At 52.9% G+C, this 19,839-nt stretch overlaps 1 protein-coding gene across 5 annotated transcripts in view; it reads right to left on the bottom strand.

The window, feature by feature from the left end:
* Nucleotides 1-299: 299 nt before the first annotated feature.
* Nucleotides 300-19,839, bottom strand: part of Arhgap27 (Rho GTPase activating protein 27) — a 29,726-nt gene continuing 10,186 nt past the window's right edge. For 4 of the 5 annotated variants that reach the window (XM_036196338.1, XM_036196335.1, XM_036196337.1 and 1 more), the window contains 15 exons: nt 8,367-8,786; nt 7,835-8,017; nt 7,567-7,647; nt 7,411-7,494; nt 7,074-7,141; nt 6,670-6,760; nt 6,175-6,279; nt 4,008-4,106; nt 3,041-3,143; nt 2,797-2,919; nt 2,626-2,724; nt 2,382-2,459; nt 2,140-2,274; nt 1,943-2,048; nt 300-1,832 (listed from right to left, as the gene is read on the bottom strand). In XM_036196338.1, coding sequence (XP_036052231.1) covers nt 1,655-1,832; nt 1,943-2,048; nt 2,140-2,274; nt 2,382-2,459; nt 2,626-2,724; nt 2,797-2,919; nt 3,041-3,143; nt 4,008-4,106; nt 6,175-6,279; nt 6,670-6,760; nt 7,074-7,141; nt 7,411-7,494; nt 7,567-7,647; nt 7,835-8,017; nt 8,367-8,786 — 1,953 coding nt within the window. In that variant the 3' untranslated portion in view covers nt 300-1,654. Of the gene's footprint in view, nt 1,833-1,942; nt 2,049-2,139; nt 2,275-2,381; nt 2,460-2,625; nt 2,725-2,796; nt 2,920-3,040; nt 3,144-4,007; nt 4,107-6,174; nt 6,280-6,669; nt 6,761-7,073; nt 7,142-7,410; nt 7,495-7,566; nt 7,648-7,834; nt 8,018-8,366; nt 8,787-13,764; nt 13,920-19,839 lie in introns of those variants that run through there. The other variant, XM_036196339.1, reaches the window with a different exon arrangement.

Here is a 19,839-nt window from a genome sequence, read left to right on the forward strand (position 1 = left end):
AGTAGTGTCTGTCACAACAGCCTCAAGAGGATCTAACCCAAAGATCCCTCAGTTTGCAAATAATTAAGAAAAGGTGGCAGCTGGGCCTGGTAAGACATTGTCAGCACTTGGGAGGTGGAGCAGGATGGTCAGGAGTTCAAGGTCAGTGCTAGATGCACAGTAGGGTGGGGATGCAGACAGACTGAAGACCAGTGCAGCTCTTCACATACCACAGTGCTCAACTATGGACTTGGAAGGGTCCAACATGCTTAAGCTAGAAGCTAGCCTTCCAGGCCACTACCAAAGTACAGTCACCCAAATAGGAGAATAAACATATTTTATTTAACAGTTGTTAGGTTGCCTTAAGACTTTAAATATGTAGGTGTACGGCAAGAGGCCTCCATTTGTTCTCTTCTTGGCCCTGCGACCATCAGGGCTGGGCTTGTGTCAGCCTTAGTCACTGGGCCCTAAGCTCCAGAGAGCATGCGTAGACCCCTGCCCCAGAGCACAGTGCCTGGCACATGAGGGCCCACAATAAATACTGACTGCAAGAAACCAAGGGGGCAGTCGGAGTAAAAGGCTGGCATAGTATGAATGCTCAATAAATATTAGCTATTATTGTTTGTTGCGTTGGTGAGGGTGGGTGGAGCTAGGGGCTCAGATCCATGAACCGAGGTGGTCTGTACATAAGGAAGGAAGCAGACACACATCCAACTCTCTTTGCCTGAGGCTGTGACCTCTCCAACGGGCCTCTCCCAGCTCTGTACGGCAAGTGGGTACCAGGTAGGCCCCCAGCCAGGGTTCAGGTTCGGGCCGGGGGCTCCTCTTTATGCTGTTTTTCTTCCACCAGAACAGCTGTGACAAGTTCCCTGCTTCCTGAAGGGAACCCCACCTCTAGCCCATGCAGGGTACTCCAGCGTATTTACTCTGCTCTGTCCATAGGCTGTGCTGCCGTGGGGTTGGGGAGTCATCTCCTCCTCTAGAAGTGCAGAGTCTTTGCAGGGATTCAGATCACCCTTGGAACCTGAAGTCACTTGACTTCTGCAAGCCCCAGTTCCCTGGAATCATGGTAGTCGATGCAGGGTAAGCATGTGGTGGGCATGGATAAGCCTTGTAGAGAACAGGTGTGGCCCAGGGAGAGGGGAAAGCCTAGGAAAAACCCTCAGGTGGCCTGCAACCTGGTGGGACAGGAGCATCAGGCTGAAGAAAGCAGTCAGCGGCCTGGGCCGGCAGCCAGGGACAGTCCTCCCCTGGCAGCTGGGACAGTGTCGGTAGCTGCTTCATGATCAGAGCAGGACCTCCTGCATAGCACGGGTCCTACACGGTCTCCACCAAGGCCTGGCCAGGTGCAGGCCTGAGGAAGCCAGAATGCCTTCATCCAATCCCTCCTCCCAGCTGCGGCTAGAAAGCACTCACCCCCGCCCCCCCCCGCCCCCAGGCACATTCTCGCATTCACACAATAGGCGGCGCTGTAATCAAGAAAGGGCCCTAATGAACCCCTAATGGGGATACAACAGGGAGAAATCACATTTCATGAACTGGGGTCATGAAGGGGGGTGGTGGTCACCGTACCCTCTGAATCGAGGGGTGCAGAAGTCACAGTGCAGCGGGGTGGGAGGCGGAGAGCCCCAGAGGAGGTCCAGCCTCATGGCCTCAGCCACCCAAGGGTCCGCAGTCAGTGCGGTGGGAAGATGTCCGCACACTGCTGTAGGATGAGCTCCACCACCTGGTTCTGGAACACCATGGTCATGGGCATGCTGGCCTCCTCTATCTCAGGCCGCAGCAGTGTGGGCCCGAACACTATGGCCACATTCTGGACAGACATACGGTTCTGCTCGCCGTGCTGGATCACCCTGCAGTGGGAACCCGTGGGACCAAGAGCTCAGAGGGTGGGGGAGTCTCTCAACAGGGGCTCCAGCCACGACCAGCCCTTCCTTTCTGCCCTGGGGAGTGGCTTGCTCACCGGCACAGGTGCTGGATGAGCAGTCGGAGCGTGTCGTGGTTGGGGGTGGGCAGCGTGCGCACCAGGTCACGCACACAGCGGCTGCGCTGGGCCGGGTCCTGCAACTCTGGGTGAAGGAAGAAGGGACCAGAGACGGTCTGCTGGCTGTGGCCAAAGTGGCCCAACCTCCCCACCCGTCCTCTCCCTAAGCTGCTCACTGATGGCCGCTATGAACTGGTGGAAATGCGAGAAGGGAAAGAGGGGTTCTGGCAGCTCTCGGAAGAAGAGCTTCAGGGCACCCGTAATCACGTGGACGTCCTCCCAGCGCGCGTCGTCCAGGTCCAGGCGCTCATCTGCGGCGAGGAGAGGGCGGTATGGTGGTGGTGGGGGAGGGTTGAGAGGCAGTCAGCACCCGCTTGTGCTTTCAGCCCCCAGGGTAAGGCCTGGGGAAGAACCTCACCATGATCCACCTTATAGCGCAGCTTCTGGATGGTGGCCAGGTTCCCACTGATGCGGTAGAGCCCGTCCATGTCCAGCCCTGAGGGAAAGGGAATGGCTGACCCTGGAAGGGCTTGGGACCCTAGCAATTTCGACTCAGGATCTCCGCATCTCCTTCTCCTTGACCCTGTGCTCCCCCAGGGGTCTCCACCCTTTGCTCCTAGAAGCCGGCTAAGGAGCTCTGCCCTGTCTGCATGCTTGCATACCCCGGGCCTCGACGGTGCGGATGCATTGCTGCACGAAGCGTGGCACGGGGCTCCTCTCGCGCTCACACAGTTGGGCCAGCGCACATCCAAACACCTGGTCTGGGGGAGAGATTGGTCAGCGGCGGCCAGACCCGTGCCACCTGAACCCGGATCCCGGCGAGCTGCAGGTACCTTTGATGTAGCCCTTGTCCCGCAAAGACTGCAGAGTGGGTCGTCTCTGTAGGAATTTGCGGAGCTTGTGCCGGACCCTGCTCAAGTCGCTCTCCTGGCCTCCGGGGCTCAGTGAGGGTGAGGCTGCCGCAGACGGAACTCAGTCAGTAGGTGGCAGTGATAGCACCGGACCCTAGACCCCAGCCAGAGCATCCCCCCCCCCTCCCGGGGGGGGGGGCTCTTTGGTCCTGCCCCCATTGCACACCTGCATGCACGTCCTCCTCCCGCCAGCTTCCAAGGCGCTCACTGGACCCGAAATCAGCACTGCTGGGCTCGCCTTCCTCTCCCTGGAGCAGCAGGCCTGCTGACTGGAATCAGACAGCCTCAGAGAAGCAAGGCCTGGAGCCAGCTGGGGCCTCTCCCCAGCAGCTCTGGCCTGGAGACATCCCAGGAAGAGCCTGCTTTCTCTTGTGGCAGGTTACTGTCTAGGAATCAGCTTCCACTTTCCCTGGCTGCGGAGTCCTCCAGAAGCTACAGGATCACTCTACCCTCTCCCTTTCTTTCTTATCCAGGCCATCTTCAGCAGCCTCCCAGCTCCTGACCTCCTCACATAGCACTCAGCTCTCTACATCCCACTAGACTGGCTCCCGCTCCTGAACTTGCAGTTGAACTGATCACACCAACATTACCTTCTGCATCTGGATTCCTGCTTCTCTTAAAACAGTCAAAATCTGTACCCAGTGCTAACTCATATGGAATTCAGAATCAAATACTATCAGGCCGTTGCCATATAAATAGCTGTGGACTCTGCATGCTGGGCAAGTCTGTCCCTGAGCTGTGTATCCACAAGGCATGATTGACACTACCAGGGCTATGGGCTCTTGCCTAGCAGACCCAAGGCGCTTGGATTCAATCCGTTGACCTTTATCTCCTAGTTTTAGCTGTCACTCCTGCTGAGTCCCATTCCCACGGTCTTTATGTTCCCACCCGCCAGCCTTATAACGAGAAGCTTCTTCAGGTTGTGCTGTGCTCTCCCGTGTCACCCTGAGAGAGCAGCCCCAGAGCGGGAGTCACACGCTTCTGGAAAGCCCTTCTTAGCAGCAGATAGGCTGCTCTTGCAGGGTACGACACCATTCCATTGCTGTCCTGGGTTCTCTGTGTGTAGCTGAGGGTCCTACATAAAAGGCCCGCGTCCTTCTCTGCCAGCCCCAGAGGTCCCAGGCTCTGCCTACCAGCTCCTCGATGCCTTCGGCAATGGCCTTGTGCCAGGTGCTGATGATGGCTTCTGAGTCATGCTGGATCAGATACTCTGAGCCATCTCGACTTCGCAGCTGAAGGGACACAAGTCAGCCAGTTATCCCTGCTCCCTGGGTCTATCTTGGGAGTAGGCTTGGAGTGTGTATGTGTACTGAGAGGGAGGTGACATGTCCCCCCACCCCAAGAGACTCAGAGCCTGCAAGAGCAAAGGCCTCAAACCAGATCCAAGTCTTCCTCTTTGTTTAATGCTGTGGGTGACAGTGTTTGTGACAGGTAGACTAAGTGGGGTCCAGTACATTTGAGTCACTTTCCTCATGGGCACACAGCCAGTGGTGACAGATCAGAGCTCTGCTGGCCGGGCTCATAGCTACCCGACATAGAACACAGCAGGCCTCCCCCAGGGCATTGGCAAAGTGATAGAAAATTCCTGTGGGAGCCTGGCTGCTAGAACAGCAATGATTTAAAAAAAAAAATACAGAGAAGGGTAGAACTAGATCATGGCTGGCCTATGGCTGACTCTAGACACACAGAGTTGTTCCAGCTGTGATGTCTAGCTTTGGAAAGACATATCAGTCCAGCCCTTCGGTCCAGAGAGGGGCAGACAGCAGAACCTGGCTCAGACAGTGGGGAACAGCTTCTAGGGTCAGAGAAAACTGTCTTTTGGTTGTTCTTCTTTTAAAATTGTAACCAAGAGGCCAGAGAGATGGTTCAGTCAGATTTTAAGAGCCCTTGTTGCTCTTGCAGGGGACCTGGGTTCAGTTCTCAGCACCCACTGGTGGCTCACAAGCATCCAGTTCCAAGGAATCCAATGCTCTTTTCTGACTTCTGTGGGGTACTAGGCACACATGTGGTACACACACACACACACACACACACACACACACACACACACACAGATATATGGAGGCAGAACACATATAAAATAAATAAATCTAGAATTGAATAAAGCCTGGAGAATCATCAAAAAATGCAATATCCAAGCTCCCTGCAGAGTGTCTAGACTGTGTGTGTCTCTGACTTTCTTCATAATATGCTATCTAAAGCAGACCTAAGGTCCTGGCTCAGCTTCCATGGAGCTCTTTGGAAGGGCATATATCCCTCTAGACCTCAGGGTCATAGGACTACACATCAGAAAGTTCTTTAAGAACCAAGGGTTAGGAAACAGTTTAGATTCCCTGGAACCCAGAAAGGATCCCCTCCCTAGCAGTAAAGATCTTTGTAACTGACCACAGTCCTCCTTCTCTTTTGCTGCCTGAAGGAATAGATCTAAGTTTCTCTGGGTGACCACCAGAGCGCACCTCCTAGTCACTGTCTCCCCCTAGCCCCTCCCCATCCCGGAACATCCCGAATTTGCTTTCTCAGCTACTGGCTACTTTTTTTTTTTGGTGGTGGTTTTTACCAATTCATTGCCTGTGGGGTGTGTGCATGCGTGCATGGGTGTGTGCATGCAGGTGTGTGCAGAGTTCAACCTCAGGTGTTATTCCTTAAGTGCTGTCTACTTTGTTCCTGTTTTGGACTGGGTCTTTTGCTGACCCAACATTTAGGTCGGATTGGCTGACCAGCAAGCCCAGAGAATCCATGTCTGTTTTCCTGCCTTGGGACTGCAAGCATGTGCCACCATCAGACTTTTCCACTGACTAAACCAATTATTTCCTCAGCCCCTCACTGCCTGTGTTGTTCTAGTGTTCTGCCTCACAGCTCTTAGGGACTGTTAAAACCCCGAACAGTGAAGGGTGTGGTACTCTGAGGCCCTTGTGTGGCGAGCCACAAGAGTCTTCTTGCTCTACCTGCTGGGGGAACCTGACCAGCTTGTCACTGTTCTATTCACTGGGGACCCAATAAAAGCTGGAATCCGCTCTGGCCAGTGAAAGCAGGTCCCTGGCTCAGCCCATCACAGTGAGTCAGAGTCTCTGGACTTAGGCTGGTGGCTGAGAGAAGAAGGCCACTCAGGGGCTGGCAGTTTCATCTCCCAGAGACCTGCTTTTTACCCTTGGTGGCAAGGGGCATTAACTCTGTACCCAGAGTGGATACTTTGGACAGTATGACAGAAACACAGGACCCAAGATGGGGCAGCCTTGATTTTGGTTTCGAGAATTCTGGCCCTACTTTCTGTAGGTCCCCATTCCCGGGCCCATCACTCACCTCTAACACATTCTTCTTGCTGGATTTGTCTTTGGGGGCCCAAGAGAGAGAGGCTCCCTTCAGTTCGACCGTGTACTCAGGGGTGGAGAGCTTGGAAGGCTGCCTCTGTGAAGGGAGGAATGGAGGAAACAAGATTATAAGGGGCATCCACCCAGATTGGGCTCTAACATACCAGGCTCCTGGTGTATCTTTGACCTAGAACCTGCTGGACAGCAGGAAGGAAGAAAAGGAAGGAGCCCAACCCCATGTTGTGAGCAGGTATGCCAGGCCCTAGCCTCCCTCTCTCCAGACTGGAGCTGTCCACCCCCAAGGACTGTTCTCCAGGCCCCAAGTGACTGGAGCGGCTTGTACTGTAGCTAATCTGCCATCATTGCCCCTCTTTGCCAATATACAGCTCCTTGGTACTTGGGCACCCATCTTTCAGACCAGCCTTCCCCAAATCAGACCAGAAGAAAAAAGAGCAGAAAGTGTCCCTTGCTCAGGGACAGGTCTCACCAGGCCGCCTGCAGCTGAGGTCTTGGAGTCCTTGAAGAAGGTCAGGACACCGCCCTCCAGCACTGTCCAGGAGGCACTCCAGTGTTTCTTCCTGAGTATGGGGGGAAGTGGAGGTGGGCGGGGCTTAGATGTGCCCCTAATCTGGAGGACTCACCCCCACCACACTCCCCACAGGACACAGAGTTTTAAGAACACAGTTTGGGGCCCTGGCCTGAAAGAGCTGGATTCCCACCCTAAGAGCTGGTAGCCAAGGAACCTTAGGTGCCTCAGTCTCCTGACAGGACCCCAGATGAAGTTGCTAGGAGGATTAGTAAGAGTGTGGCTGGCATGTGGGAGCTTAGCATTTGGTGAACTCTGTCATCAAGGCCCACTCCGCCATGGCTGGCATCGGCACAGGCCCTCACCGAAGTCTCTTCCCCTTGTCCACTGTCTTGGTACGATGGAGCACTCCTGCCTTGTCCAATGTCTTGATCTAAGAGAATCGGGGGAATAGGGAATGGTTATGAGGGGGCATTCAGTAATCAACAAAGCTAGCATCTCCTCATCTGGACGTCCCCCCACAGGCTAGGCCTGAGGCTCACTGAACCCTGCCACCCTCCCACTGCTGTGAGGGAGGGTGATGTCCTTATAGAAGTAGGCACAGGGAGATTTCTCCAGGACTCCCCCTGCTCTGGGGCTTATAGGAAAGGGAGGAATATAGTCCACCAATCCCTGACCCCAGACTCCATGGTCTTTTCCCACCTTCTCCTCTGGGGGGCTAGCCTGGGCTGCAGTGTCACTGTCCTGGCTGGATTTGCGAACGCTTCGAGGGGCAGGGATCGGGACCTGGGGAGAGAGACACTGTGACCTATCATCCTCTCCACCCTCCTTGGCTCTCTCCCTTCTCCAGCTGTTTACCTGGGGCAGCTCCCACCGGACAGAGGAGTCCTCTGGGTTGTAGAAATATGGTTTCCCATGCTGGTCCTCCAACTTCACCCACTGTGGACACAGGGATGGTAAGGGCCCTCAGCCCAGAGTCCAGGACGGTACTAGGGGCTGGAGTACCCGACTTAGTAATGAATGGCGTGGGGTCTGCACTTTAGTCTTGAGGGAGGTCCTAGTTGAGGAAGTCTGGGGAGGGAGTAACTCCGAGACTGTCTAGGTCCCACAGCTAGTGAGGTCCTACCTGCTCTTGAGTAAACTGGTTGGTGTAGAGCATCTGCTTGTCTGGGGTAATGTGACAGGACCAGCCAGGGGGTACAGCCAAGGGAGATGCGGGGCCAGCGTCACTGAAGGAGCCCACAGGAGAATAGTCCTCCTCCGGGTAACTGGCCAGCAATTCCGGGTAGTCTGTTTCAGGAGTCGGGGGCTGCAGGGACCAGAAGATGGCGTCAGAGGTTCTCGTCTCCTGCCTCCTCCACTTAGTACCAGACTCACCTATCACCCTCTAGCCCTTGGGGCCAAGAAGCCAGAAAAGGAGTCAGAGGCCCTCAGGGACAGCTCTGTTCTTGCTCTCTGGTCCTTGAGATGCAAGAGGTGGGGTCAGAAACGCTCAGAGGGGGCCCCGCCCCCATTCTCTGGTTTCTGTTTGAGGGATCAAAGATGCTCAGAAATGCGTCCCCCCCTCCCCAGCCCCGCGTCCCCTGCCCCCCCCATCCTCTGATCCCTGAGAAGGAGGAGGTGGGATCAGATGCCCTTGGAATGGCCCCGCCCCTCACCCTCTGATGGCCCGGGCTTCGCGGGCTCAGGCTGGGTTGCATCTCCAGCTGCTCCTGGAGCTCCTCATCCAGGTCCTCAGTCTCGTCCTCCCAGGCCGTCTCACCCGTCAAGGGGTTGTAGAAGAACACCCTGCGACTCTCCTCATCCCAGTACTGGCCCCACACTGTCTCCAGGCTCTCCCCGCTGCCCACGGAGGCCCGGGAGGTGGCCGGGCTGGTGGCGCCTTCAGAGGCCTCAAAGGGTGACTCCCAGGTGGTCACGCCCGTGTCGGGGTTGTAGTAGTAGGGGCGCCCAGTGTCCGTGTCTGTGTGTGTCTCCCACACTGGGCTGAGCCGAGGAGGAGCTGGTGCAGAGCGCGGCGAAGTGGCCCGAGCTTGCCTCTCTACGTTTGCATACACTGGCTCCGGGGGGTCATCCACCTGGGGGAGCAGTAGGAGACGACTTTTGGGGCAACTCTAGAGTAGTCACACGGTGTGGCCTTGGACATTTGCAACCTGGGCAACCTTCAACAAGTTGCCCTGAGTGGAAAATGTGTACGTTTACCATCCCAGAAATTATGGTAAAAGTAAGGGAACGCTTTTGAAAGTGCTGCCCGAAGCAATGCGAGCCACCGATGGGGAGGTCAGTTTGTTAATCTTACAACAACAACTCAGCTCTCTGGGAGTCTGCACTCAGAGGAAGGGGACGCTCAGCAACAGACCAATGGCCTGGGGCCTGTTTCTTTGTGGGTATCATTTGGGGTCCTTTTGCAATCCACAGCCCCACTGAAGGCTCCCACCACCCTTGAAAGCTCCTGTGATGTAGTTTGTACCGCTAGGGGCAGGTTTAGGAATGAGAGAGAGAGAGAGAGAGAGAGAGAGAGAGAGAGAGAGAGAGAGAGAGAGAGAGAGAGAAGAAGAAGGAGGAGGAGGAGGAGGAGGAGGAAGGAGGAGGAGGAGGAAGGAGAAGGAGAAGAAGAAGAAGAAGAAGAAGAAGAAGAAGGAGAAGGAGAAGGAGAAGGAGAAGGAGAAGGAGAAGGAGAAGGAGAAGGAGAAGTAGTCTGATGGGTTGGAGAATAAAGGGTCAAAGAAAGGAGAGGTGCCTTCCCCCTACAAAGGAGTGGGACATCTGGCTAGTCACAGAGAAGAAGCTGGTGTGAGTCACACTTTCTGCCTCCCCGTGGGCAGAGGGGCAAAGTCTGAGGCCTGCAGAGGCCATCCATCACCTGCCTGGGCTTGGGTTCTATTTCCTGCCACTCCTTGCTTGCTCTTGGCCTTGAACTTCAAGCTCTGGTTACACGGCAGCCACAGGTCCCCACCCCCCTGCTGGAACTTCTGGGCCGAGTGCATTCAGCTCCTCTGCAGCCTGTCTGTGTCCAACTCCACCTGCTCACCCAGCTGATAGTGTGTTCTCCCGCCCGGTCTCAGCTCCAGAGAGTGTCAGGGTTCTGATCTCCCCCCACATCTCCCCAGATCCCACCAACATGCACCCAGCAACGCCAACCCCAGGAGAGACAGATGGCCTCGCCATCAAACCCGAGGCAGCAGGAAAGCACGGGGTTAATAGTTTTCTAAGAATAGACAATGCTTCCAGCCAGCAGCACACCCCAAAAGGCTGGGGAGAGTGCTCACATGGCATGCTCACATAGAACCCTGGATTCGATGCCTAGCACTGGACACAACCAGGCATGGTAGTACATGCCTGTAATTCTAGCACTCAGAGAGGCAGAACTTCAAAAGTTCAAGGTTATCCTTGTCTACATGTGGAGTTTGAAGCCAGGTTGGGGTACATGAGACCCTGCCCCCAAAAGACCAAAGTCAAACAAAATGCTGACAAATGGTCTCTCTGGGCAGTGTGGTTATAGGGGTTACATTTTTGGCGGTGGTGGTGGTGCTGCTGGGTAACTGAACCCTGGGCCTCAATTACAGAAGGCAAATAAGTACTCATCCACTGAGCTCCAGCTCTGAGCTCTTTTTTCTTTAAAATTTTTGGAGATTCCACTTTTTGTAACAGTATTTATTTATTTATTATTTATTTATAAGAAAACACAAAATGGGCTGACAAGATGGCTCAGTGGGTAAAGATGCTTGCTACCAAGAGTGGTGACCTGAGCTTGGTCCCTGGGACCCCCATGGTGAAGGGTGAGAACTAACTAGCACAGGGTGTTGTCTGTCCCCCACATGTGTGCTGTGACACACTCACACAAGACACAATCATCACAAACGTTCCTCCTCTGTTGGCTGAGACACCCATGTAAGGGGAAGCGTGTTGTACTCAACGTGGCTTCTCCCTGGGTTTTAGGAAGGAACATAAAAAGCACCCATTCAGGGCTGGAGAGATGGCTCAGGGGGTTAAGAACATTTGCTGCTCTTGCAGAGGACCTGAGTTCAGTTCCCAGCACCCACGTGGCAGCTCACGACTCTCTAACTCCAGTTCCAGGGGTTCTGATGACCTCTTCTGACCTCTTGGGCACCAGGCACACACATGATGCATGTACATACATGAGTGTTCACACACACGTGATGCATGTACATACAGCCAGGTGCTGGGGATGCAGCAGAGAACAAATGGAGGCAAGTCCCCGCTTGCTTGGCAGAACCGGCCTCAAGTGCACACACAGCAGGTGCGGGTGTGGTAAGTGCACCTTGTCAATGACAGTCTCTGCTGAGAAAGGGGCCAGCCAGAGGGCTCAGAGGTTAAAGGCACTTGCCGCCAGGCCTGACAACCTGAGTTGGAACGCCAAGACCCATAGGGTGGAGAGAGGGAGAGAGCTGAGTCTGCCCAACTGTCCTCTGACTTCCACATGTGTGCTGGGGCACACATGATTGTGTGTGCAAGAAACAAACAAATAAAATAGAATAAAAAGAAATTTAAAGGCACGCTGAGACACGGGAGGTGACAGTTTCCGACCAGGTGGCTAGCCCCAGGGTGCAGGTGCTGGGCTGGGCCCAATAGTTCTTCCTTTTACCTCTCCAGGCTCGTGTGGTGGAGACAGGACCTTCTGCACACTTCTCCTTCTCCCTGGCCCCAAACCTCATGTGGATTCCTGTATTTCAGCTGCACCAGGCTATCCCGCTGCAGTAGAAGAAGCATCTATCTGCTTCCTTGATGACCACTTCCTTGGACTTTCCCCGTGGCCCAACTGCCCTTCTCTCCTGTCCTCTCCACACTGACTTTGCTTCTTCTTCTTTTTTTTTTTTAATATATATATATATATATATATATGTATTAAGATTTATTTATTTATTATGTATGCAATGTTCTGCCTGCATGTATACCTGTAGACCAGAAGAGGGCGTCAGATCTCATTACAGATGATTGTGAGCCACCGTGTGGGTGCTGGGAATTGAACTCAGGACCTCTGGAAGAACAGTCAGTGCTCTTAACCGCTGAGCCATCTCTCCAACCCTGACTTTGCTTCTTAGGGAGCCTCGAGTCACAGCCTCTCAGGGCAGAGATCTAAGCTCTCACCACTTTGTTAGGGTCCAGCGGCATTCTGCCTTGGAGGCTGGGTAGCTGCCCACCTCCCTCCCTCCCTCCCTCCTCCCTCCCTCCCTTCCTTCCTTCCTTCCTTCCTTCCTTCCCTCCCTCCTCTCTTCCTTCCTTCCCTCCCTCCCTCCTCTCTTCCTTCCTTCCTTCCCTCCCTCCCTCCTCTCTTCCTTCCTTCCTTCCTTCCTTCCCTCCCTCCTCTCTTCCTTCCTTCCTTCCTTCCTTCCTTCCTTCCTTCCCTCCCTTCCTCCCTCCTTCCCTCCTTCCTTCCTTTCTTTTTCTCTCTTTCCTTGTGTATGGATGTGATGTGTGTGCATGAATGTGGGTGCACATGTGTGTACATATGTGTGGTCTCAGGTTGACAGTGGCTGTCTTTCTTGATCACTCTCCACCTTATATATTGAGGCGGGATCTCTCACTTGAAGCCAGAGAGCACTGATTTGACCTAGCCAGCTTGCTTTAGTGATCCCCGTCTCTGCCTCCCCAGCACTGGGATTACAGGCAGACTACTATGTCCACCTGGCTTCTACATGGGTGCCAGGGATTCAAACTCTGGGCCTCATGCTTACAAAAGTGCTCTACCCACTGAGCCATCTCTCCTTTCCCAAGGCATGCATCTCTTCTTGTGAGTGTGACATAGCATGATACCACTGCCCCCATCAGGTGAGACAATGCCCTGAAGCATATACCAGATCTATTCAAACGCTGCTCTGATATGCAAGTCAGTCCCGTGGCAAATGTCAGAAACACACAAACTCATACCCACTGAGCAGAATGTGAGAAAGGATTTGCTGGGGATGAAGGTCTGAGACACAGAGCCCAGGAGATTCACTGGGACAGGACAGACACCATAATGAGAGGGGGCAGAGAGGGCAGATAGGTCTCCTGCCCCACACCTAGATGCGCTGGGGCGGAGGCCTTGCCTATTCCAGGTCTGGGATGGGGCGCAGGGTGGTGGTGGTTGTAAGGGTCCATGGGTGGTAGGGAGATGCTGTGATGCTGCTGAGCTCCTTGGAGCAGGGATGATGCTTGACAGGTTACTGGAGCTAAGGGAGCTCCAATAGGGACACACCAGCAGGGATGGGGGACACTGAGGAGAGAGAGATTTAGGGCTATTGAAAGAAGAGACAACGCAGAACCATGTGGTGAGGGCAGGAAGCATTAGGAAGATGTGCTGCCTCAGAGATGCCAAATGCATGAGGTGGGAGAGAGCGACCCCCATAAAGGCAAGCAGGCACAGCCCACTCCTCTTTGAAGCTACAGCCATGGAACTGTAGCTCTCACTGGTCCCTCAAATTCTGTATCTCTCCATGGACTCCCCCCCCCCACTCCCTGCTCCGCCCCCAGGGATGAGCTGAAGGGGTTTTCCTTGGCTGGTAGGGTCCAGCTGGGCTCTCGTTGCTCTGGGGTCTGTGTGGACCCTTCACTGTGCTTTTTTTTTTGAGGTGGGGAGGGAATAGTGGGGCTTGCCGTGCTGGCTCCCACTCTGGAGACCCACATGCAGCCATAGCCTAAAAATAGCATCAAGGGCTCCTAAGCTGTCCCGTATAGACGGGCTGAGTGGGGAAGAGGAAGAGGCCTCTTCACCTCAGGTTAGAGGACGGAGCCAAGAGAGACCTTTCCTCTCACCACAGCCCCCCTTCACTTCCTTATGGTAATGTACCCCTCGCCTTCAGTCCCCCCTCTTGTCCACAGTGGTGGAAGCCCTGGCTCTCTTGCCCCAAGTTGGGGATCTCCGATCGCTCTGTGCACCCTTCCTTGGACAGGAAAGGCCTCTAAGTAGAAAAGTGCCTAGACCACCCGATGCATACTGTTCTGAGCTCTGCAGAGTGGAGTGCAGGCCCACTGCAGCTCCAAACCCAGAAGCCACCCCCCCAAGCCCCCACCCCGCCAGAGGCCGAGCCTACCCTTGAGTCCTTCTGTCCTTACCTGTGCCCTCAGGGCCCGGCTCTGCCTCTTGGCCAGTTTTGCAATCATGTCCACCATCCCGGCCCCTCTGAGTTGCTGGGATGGAGCCTGGGAAGATTTTTAGGGGGTGGAGCCCAGGACCACAACTCTGGGCTGGCACAGGGTAACTGGGAAACAAGAAGTTGCCTTGAGATGGCGGGAGGCTGAGGTTGTGACTGGTTTCCTGTCAGGGCTGCGGAAGTGCCGGAGACAGAGTGGCCTGATGGGTGAGGGGTGGCGAGGTTGGGGTGTTTTCATGTTTCCGGGACTCCTCTGTTAGTTGTTCCCCTGTCCTCAGTGCTCTGGTGACAGAGGAGATTTAAATCCCAGCCCCGGATGCAGCTCAGAGCAGCCTGTACCGACCGAGCGAGATGCTCATACCTAAGTCACAGGTGGGATGGAAGGTGAGGCTGGGGGGACAGGTGAAGGAAAGGCTGAGGAGAAGGCTTCAGCCTGGGCTAGCCTAGGGTACTTAGTAGCTCCCGTGGCAGACACAAGACAGTGAGTGGCTGTGAATCCCCCCGAGGCCCGGGAGAATGTGAAGAGAAAGGGGAAGGTGGAAGAATTTCAGATGAGGAAGGGGTTTGGACACATGTGGTATGGGGAAGCTGGTGTCTAGACTCTACCAGCCATGAGAACAGAAGGGACAGTGACCACACCACCGTCTTCCCACTGACCACTTGGCGCTGCCTCCTCCAGACTTGGTCACCAAGCCGCACCTGTCCTCTTCCGCCTGGCTGGCCGCACGCACCCATCCCCATAGGTGCCTCTACATCTGTGTGTGAACCTGTCCACCCTCCACAGAGCACTGAGAGAATGGAGGACACCAGCCAGCTGCTCCTCCTCCTGAGTTCCTTCCACAGCCTCCAACCCAGCCACACACAGTGACCCAGCACCCCCAGGTGAGCTGTTGTGCTCCACCAAGTCCCTGGCGACCACCTTGTCTATCCTGCCCTCCCCAAGGTGCCCTTCCTTCATGAGCCCTGTTCCCGTGAGTCCCCAGCTTGTTTCCAGGCCTGGTGTCACACCATGTCACAGAATGGAGATGTGATATAGAATCGAAACACTTGGTGAGAGCCCGGAAGATGGGGACTCTTCGGTCTCTGCCCTTTCGGCACCCTGCCATGGCTCCATCAGAAGCCCCCAGGACACTTACTCCACTGTACTGGGAAGCCAGTACTGCTCTGGATGCACAGGCTAGCTCTCAGGCTAAAGTGGCTTCCCTTGCCCCAGCAGGCGGGAAGTGATGACCACAGCTGGTGTCCACCGAGCACACCATGCCCATCGAGAGTGGGCCGGAGGGGCTGGAGCCACCAGCACAGACAGGGCTGCCTATATGCTTCTCCCAGCTGGGCCTCACCTTCAAAACCCTCCTAGGAAGGGCGGGCTGGTAGCAGACAGGACAAGAGGAAAACCTTCCCTCTGGGTTGAGAGGTAAAATAAATGTCCCCAAACAGGGCATGTAATGGCACATGCATGCCTGTAATTCCAGCACTCAGAAGACTGAGACAGTGCTGTAAATTCAAAGACAGCCTGGAATTGTCCATTGTAGCCTCTTGACTATTTAGTGAGAATCTGCATCTAAAGAGGAACACAAGAGAAAGAGATGGGAAGGAGGGAGAGGGAGGGAGAGAGGGAGAGGGAGAGGGAGAGAGAGAGGGAGAGAGGGGGAGAGGGAGAGGGGAGAGAGGGAGAGGGAGAGAGAGAGGGAGAGAGGGGGAGAGGGAGAGGGAGAGAGGGAGAGGGAGAGAGAGAGAGAGAGAGAGAGAGAGAGAGAGAGAGAGAGAGAGAGAGAGAGAGAGAGAGAGAGAGAGAGAGAGAGAGAGAGAGAGAGGACTCAGTTGGACTGGCAGGGACTGGCCTCCATCCACTCACTGAGCCTGCCACTCTTTGCCACCCCATTGGGTGGAGGGACAGTAGGAAGGAACTGTGCCTCTTGACTCAATGCTGTCACTCAGTGGGTCCCCCCTCACTACACCTCCCATGGCCAGAGACTTGAGTTTCCCTCTGTACCCACCCAGGCCCGGCTGAAGCTGCATGCTCACTACTGTACAGGGCCAATGGGGGGCATACAGGGGGTCTCACTGCAGAGTCCTAGACAAGCATTTCACTGCTACCTGGAGTGATTGTGCAGCCCAGGCCAGGGGCCCAGCCTCAACCGAATCCTAAACACAAGGGGTTTAGGGCTGAATTAGCTTGATAAACACAGACTGACCAGACATCCAGAGGTGTGGGGGCTGGAATTTCTGAAGCCCAGTCTCTTTAGCTGTAGCATGGGGCCCCCATCTTCCTCCCTGCCCCCAGGGCTGCTTTCTGTGAAGGCCCAGCTGGCCGCTGAGTTCCCACACCCACAGGGCCCTGGTGAGAAAGCAGGGTGTGCTTCTGTTTTTCTGGTTCTGGGTTTCAGATTGGGCACCCTCAGCACCGGACTCTGCCCCAGCCTCTGTATGACCTCATGGAGCTGCCTGCTGGGCCTGCTCCTCCTGGGTGGGCAAGATCTGGGTGAGGTCTCCCTGGTACATAACTAGAAGTAACGCTGGCAGAGAGCCTGCAGAGTCCATCAAGGAACTTCTGGGCTGGCCAGTAGGGCTGTGGCTTTGAGCCAAGCTGCAGAGGCAGGAAAGTGTGACCGGGCTGCTTTACCCCACCCACTCCTCAGGCTTCTCCCTCCTCTCCCTCGCTTCAGTGCAGGGCACAGGGCCTCCTGTTCCAGTGGGCTTCTCTAACCCAGATCCCTAATGCCTCACCTGGCTGTGGAGGCTTCACCTCCAACCTCTATCCACCCTTGTTTTTGATTACCCTGGTTCTGCTGGTGTTTTATAAACTTAGCACTCCCCTCCACCCTGTGTGTGTGTGTGTGTGTGTGTGTGTGTGTGTGTGTGTGTGTGTGAGAGAGAGAGAGAGAGAGAGAGAGAGAGACAGAGACAGAGACAGAGAGACAGAGAGACAGAGACAGAGAGACAGAGAGAGAGAGAGACAGAGAGAGAAAGACAGAGAGAGAGAGAGAGAGACAGAGAGACAGAGAGAGAGAGAGAGAGAGACAGACAGACAGACAGAGTCTCATACACCACCCCTTCCATGATGGTTTACATTCTTATGTCTTGTAATCTTGGCACTGAAGAGGCCGAGGCAAAATTTGATGCAAAATAAAAAGAAAAGTTCACAGTTTTTTTTTTTTTTTTGGTTGTTTTCAAGACAGAGTTCCTCTGTGTAGTTTTGGTGCCTGTCCTGGATTGGCCTCGAACTCACAGAGATCCTCCTGGATCTGCCTCCCAAGTGCTGGGATTAAAGGCATGTGCCACCACCACCTGGCTAGTTCACAAAGGTTTTTGTTTTTGTTTTTGTTTTTTTTCAAGACAGGGTTTTTCTGTGTAGCTTTGCCTGGAACTCACTCTGTAGACCAGGCTGGCCTCGAACTCACAGAGATCCGCCTGCCTCTGCCTCCCGAGTGCTGGGATTAAAGACGTGCAACACCACTGCCTCGTCTAGTTCACAAAGTTTTAATGCACACACACAGTTGTACATATGAACGCCTTGATTAACAACCACCAATGATAATAATCTGATGAGATTTTTCTGTGGAGCTGAGATTCATTTCTTGTTCTTTTCTTTCATTTTTCTTTTCTTTTTTTCTTCTTTTTTAAACTGAAACATCCTTATTTATTCCCTGAGTACCACTGGCACCTTTAGTAGGTGATAGCACAATGCATTAGTCACAGCTCCTGGTGATGCTAGGGTAAACAAATCTACGACATTGGCACTCTATAAACCCATACACAGCACATGCAGCTAGGGAGACGGTGCTCAGTGCCTGACAAACGAATGCATTTACTGGCCTAACCTTTCTATCATAAGTGCTGTCTCCCCTTCTACTTAGGACAGGAATTTTACTGTGGAGTGGCCAGGAGCCTCGCACATTTGGTTACTATGTCTCTTGATCACATCAGAAAGTCATGCCGAGTGACACACTTGTTTGCCATCTAGGTTTGGTCAACTACACCCTATGACACCCACAAGACAATGAAATTACCTAACAATGCATTTCCCGTGTCCTCACGGTGCATGACTGTGTGAACATAAAATCTTAGTACATTTGTAACAGTTTAACTAAGTCTATAGTAAAGCATCAACATTTAAAAGTTACAGAATAAGTGAAAGTACATCTGATATTTTATTTTATTTTTGCGGCACCTGGGATTGAACCCAAGGCTTCCTAGAAGCTAAGCAGGGGCTCTGCTGCTCAGCCACATTCTAGATTTTTCTGTTTTTTATTTTTATTTATTTATTTTTTGAGACGAGTCTTGATAAGTTGTCCCAGTTACCTTCCAATTTTCAATCCTCCTGCCTCAGTCCTCCAAAGTACCGAGACTATAAGTTCCAACCTGCTGGACTTATATAAATGTGATTTAAAAAAATATTTTTTTTCTTTTTAAATTGAGAAGCCAAGGCAGGGTCTTTTGTTTTGTTTTAGGACAGGGTCTTACTATGTAGCCTTAGCTCTGTAGACCAGGCTGGCCTTGAACTCACAGAGATCTACCTGCCTCTGCCTCCCGAGTGCTGGGATCAAAGGCGTACGCCACACCTGCCCAAGTCTTACTAAGGTTCAAATGACCTTCCTGCCTTAGTCTCCAGAGTGTAGCAGATACAAGCATATGGTACTGTGGCTGGTTTTTTTTTTTTTTTAAATCTTATAAGATGGGATTTGATCTCCAGCACTGAAAAAAAATTAAAGTTGAAAATTTATGAAACTAAAGGTAACAAGTGGCGCCTGGAGAGATGGCTCAGCAGTGAAGAGCTGTGTCGTTCTTCCAAGGATCCAGGTTTGGTTCCCAGCACCCATACGGAGCAACTCACACCTGCCTCTGATGCCCTCTTCTGGCCTCTGCTGGTATCTGCATGCACATGGTGCACATAAACACACAGGCACACACACATATACATACATTTTTAAATCTAGGTGAAAAAAGTAACAAATGCTAGTGAGATATGGGGAAAGCAGAATTCGCCTGCAGCATGGGTGAGATGTAACAGTACGTACAGTCAGTATGCAAATCAGTGTGAGTGTTTCCCCAAAAGCTATAAATAGAACTACATATGCTGCAGCCATCTCACCATGGACACGTATTCAAAGAAATTGAAGTCAGTATGTTAAGACATCTGCATTACCATGATCATTGTAGCTCTGTTCACAAGAGCCAACATACAGAAGCAACCTAGTTGTCCATCAATGGATGAATAAAGAAGACTAAACACAATGGAATGCTATGTGGCCATAATAGAGTGAAATTCTATACAAGTGCATGAATGTAACTGGAGGCCACTATGTTAAGTGAAATAAACCAGGCATGGGACAACTAATAGTGTGTGTTCCTACTTCAAGGTGGAACCTGAAGAGTTGGCTTTGAAGAAATAGAACACAAAATAGTGGTTACCAGAGCTTGGGAAGGGTGTATATGTGTGAGGGGTGACAGAGAGAAAATGGTTAGTGGGTCTAGAGGCTCAGTTAGATGGAGGAATAACTTTCTGCACTCTAGAATACCAAAGAGCACCTATGCTTGACATCGAGTAGTTATACATTTAAAAATAGATAGTAGAGAGGGTTTTGAATGTTCCCATCACAAAGAAATAATGAATGTCTGAATATCAATATGATTACACTAATTATAGTTTTTATACTTGTATGGGAATCTCACTGTGTGTGTGCTACAAATGTGTATGACTGCTATGCCAATTAAAAAAATAAAATTATAGGGGCTGGAGAGATGGCTTGGCTGTTAAGAGCATTGGCTGCTCTTCCAGAGGACCTGGGTTCAATTTCCAGCATCTACAAGGTGGCTCACAACTGTTTGTAACTCCAGTTCCAGGTGATCCAATGCCCTCACACAGACAAATATGTACATAAAATAAAATAAATATTATTTTAAAGTTGGTGGTAGTGGCACATGCCTTCAATACCAGCACTAGGGAAGCAGAGGCAGGGGGTTCTCAGGTTTGAGGCCAGCCTGACCTACATAGTAAGTTCCAGGACAATCAGGAGTACACAGAGAAACTGTGTTT

This window comes from Onychomys torridus, chromosome 8 (assembly GCF_903995425.1).
Source record: "Onychomys torridus chromosome 8, mOncTor1.1, whole genome shotgun sequence".
NCBI lineage: Eukaryota > Metazoa > Chordata > Mammalia > Rodentia > Cricetidae > Onychomys > Onychomys torridus.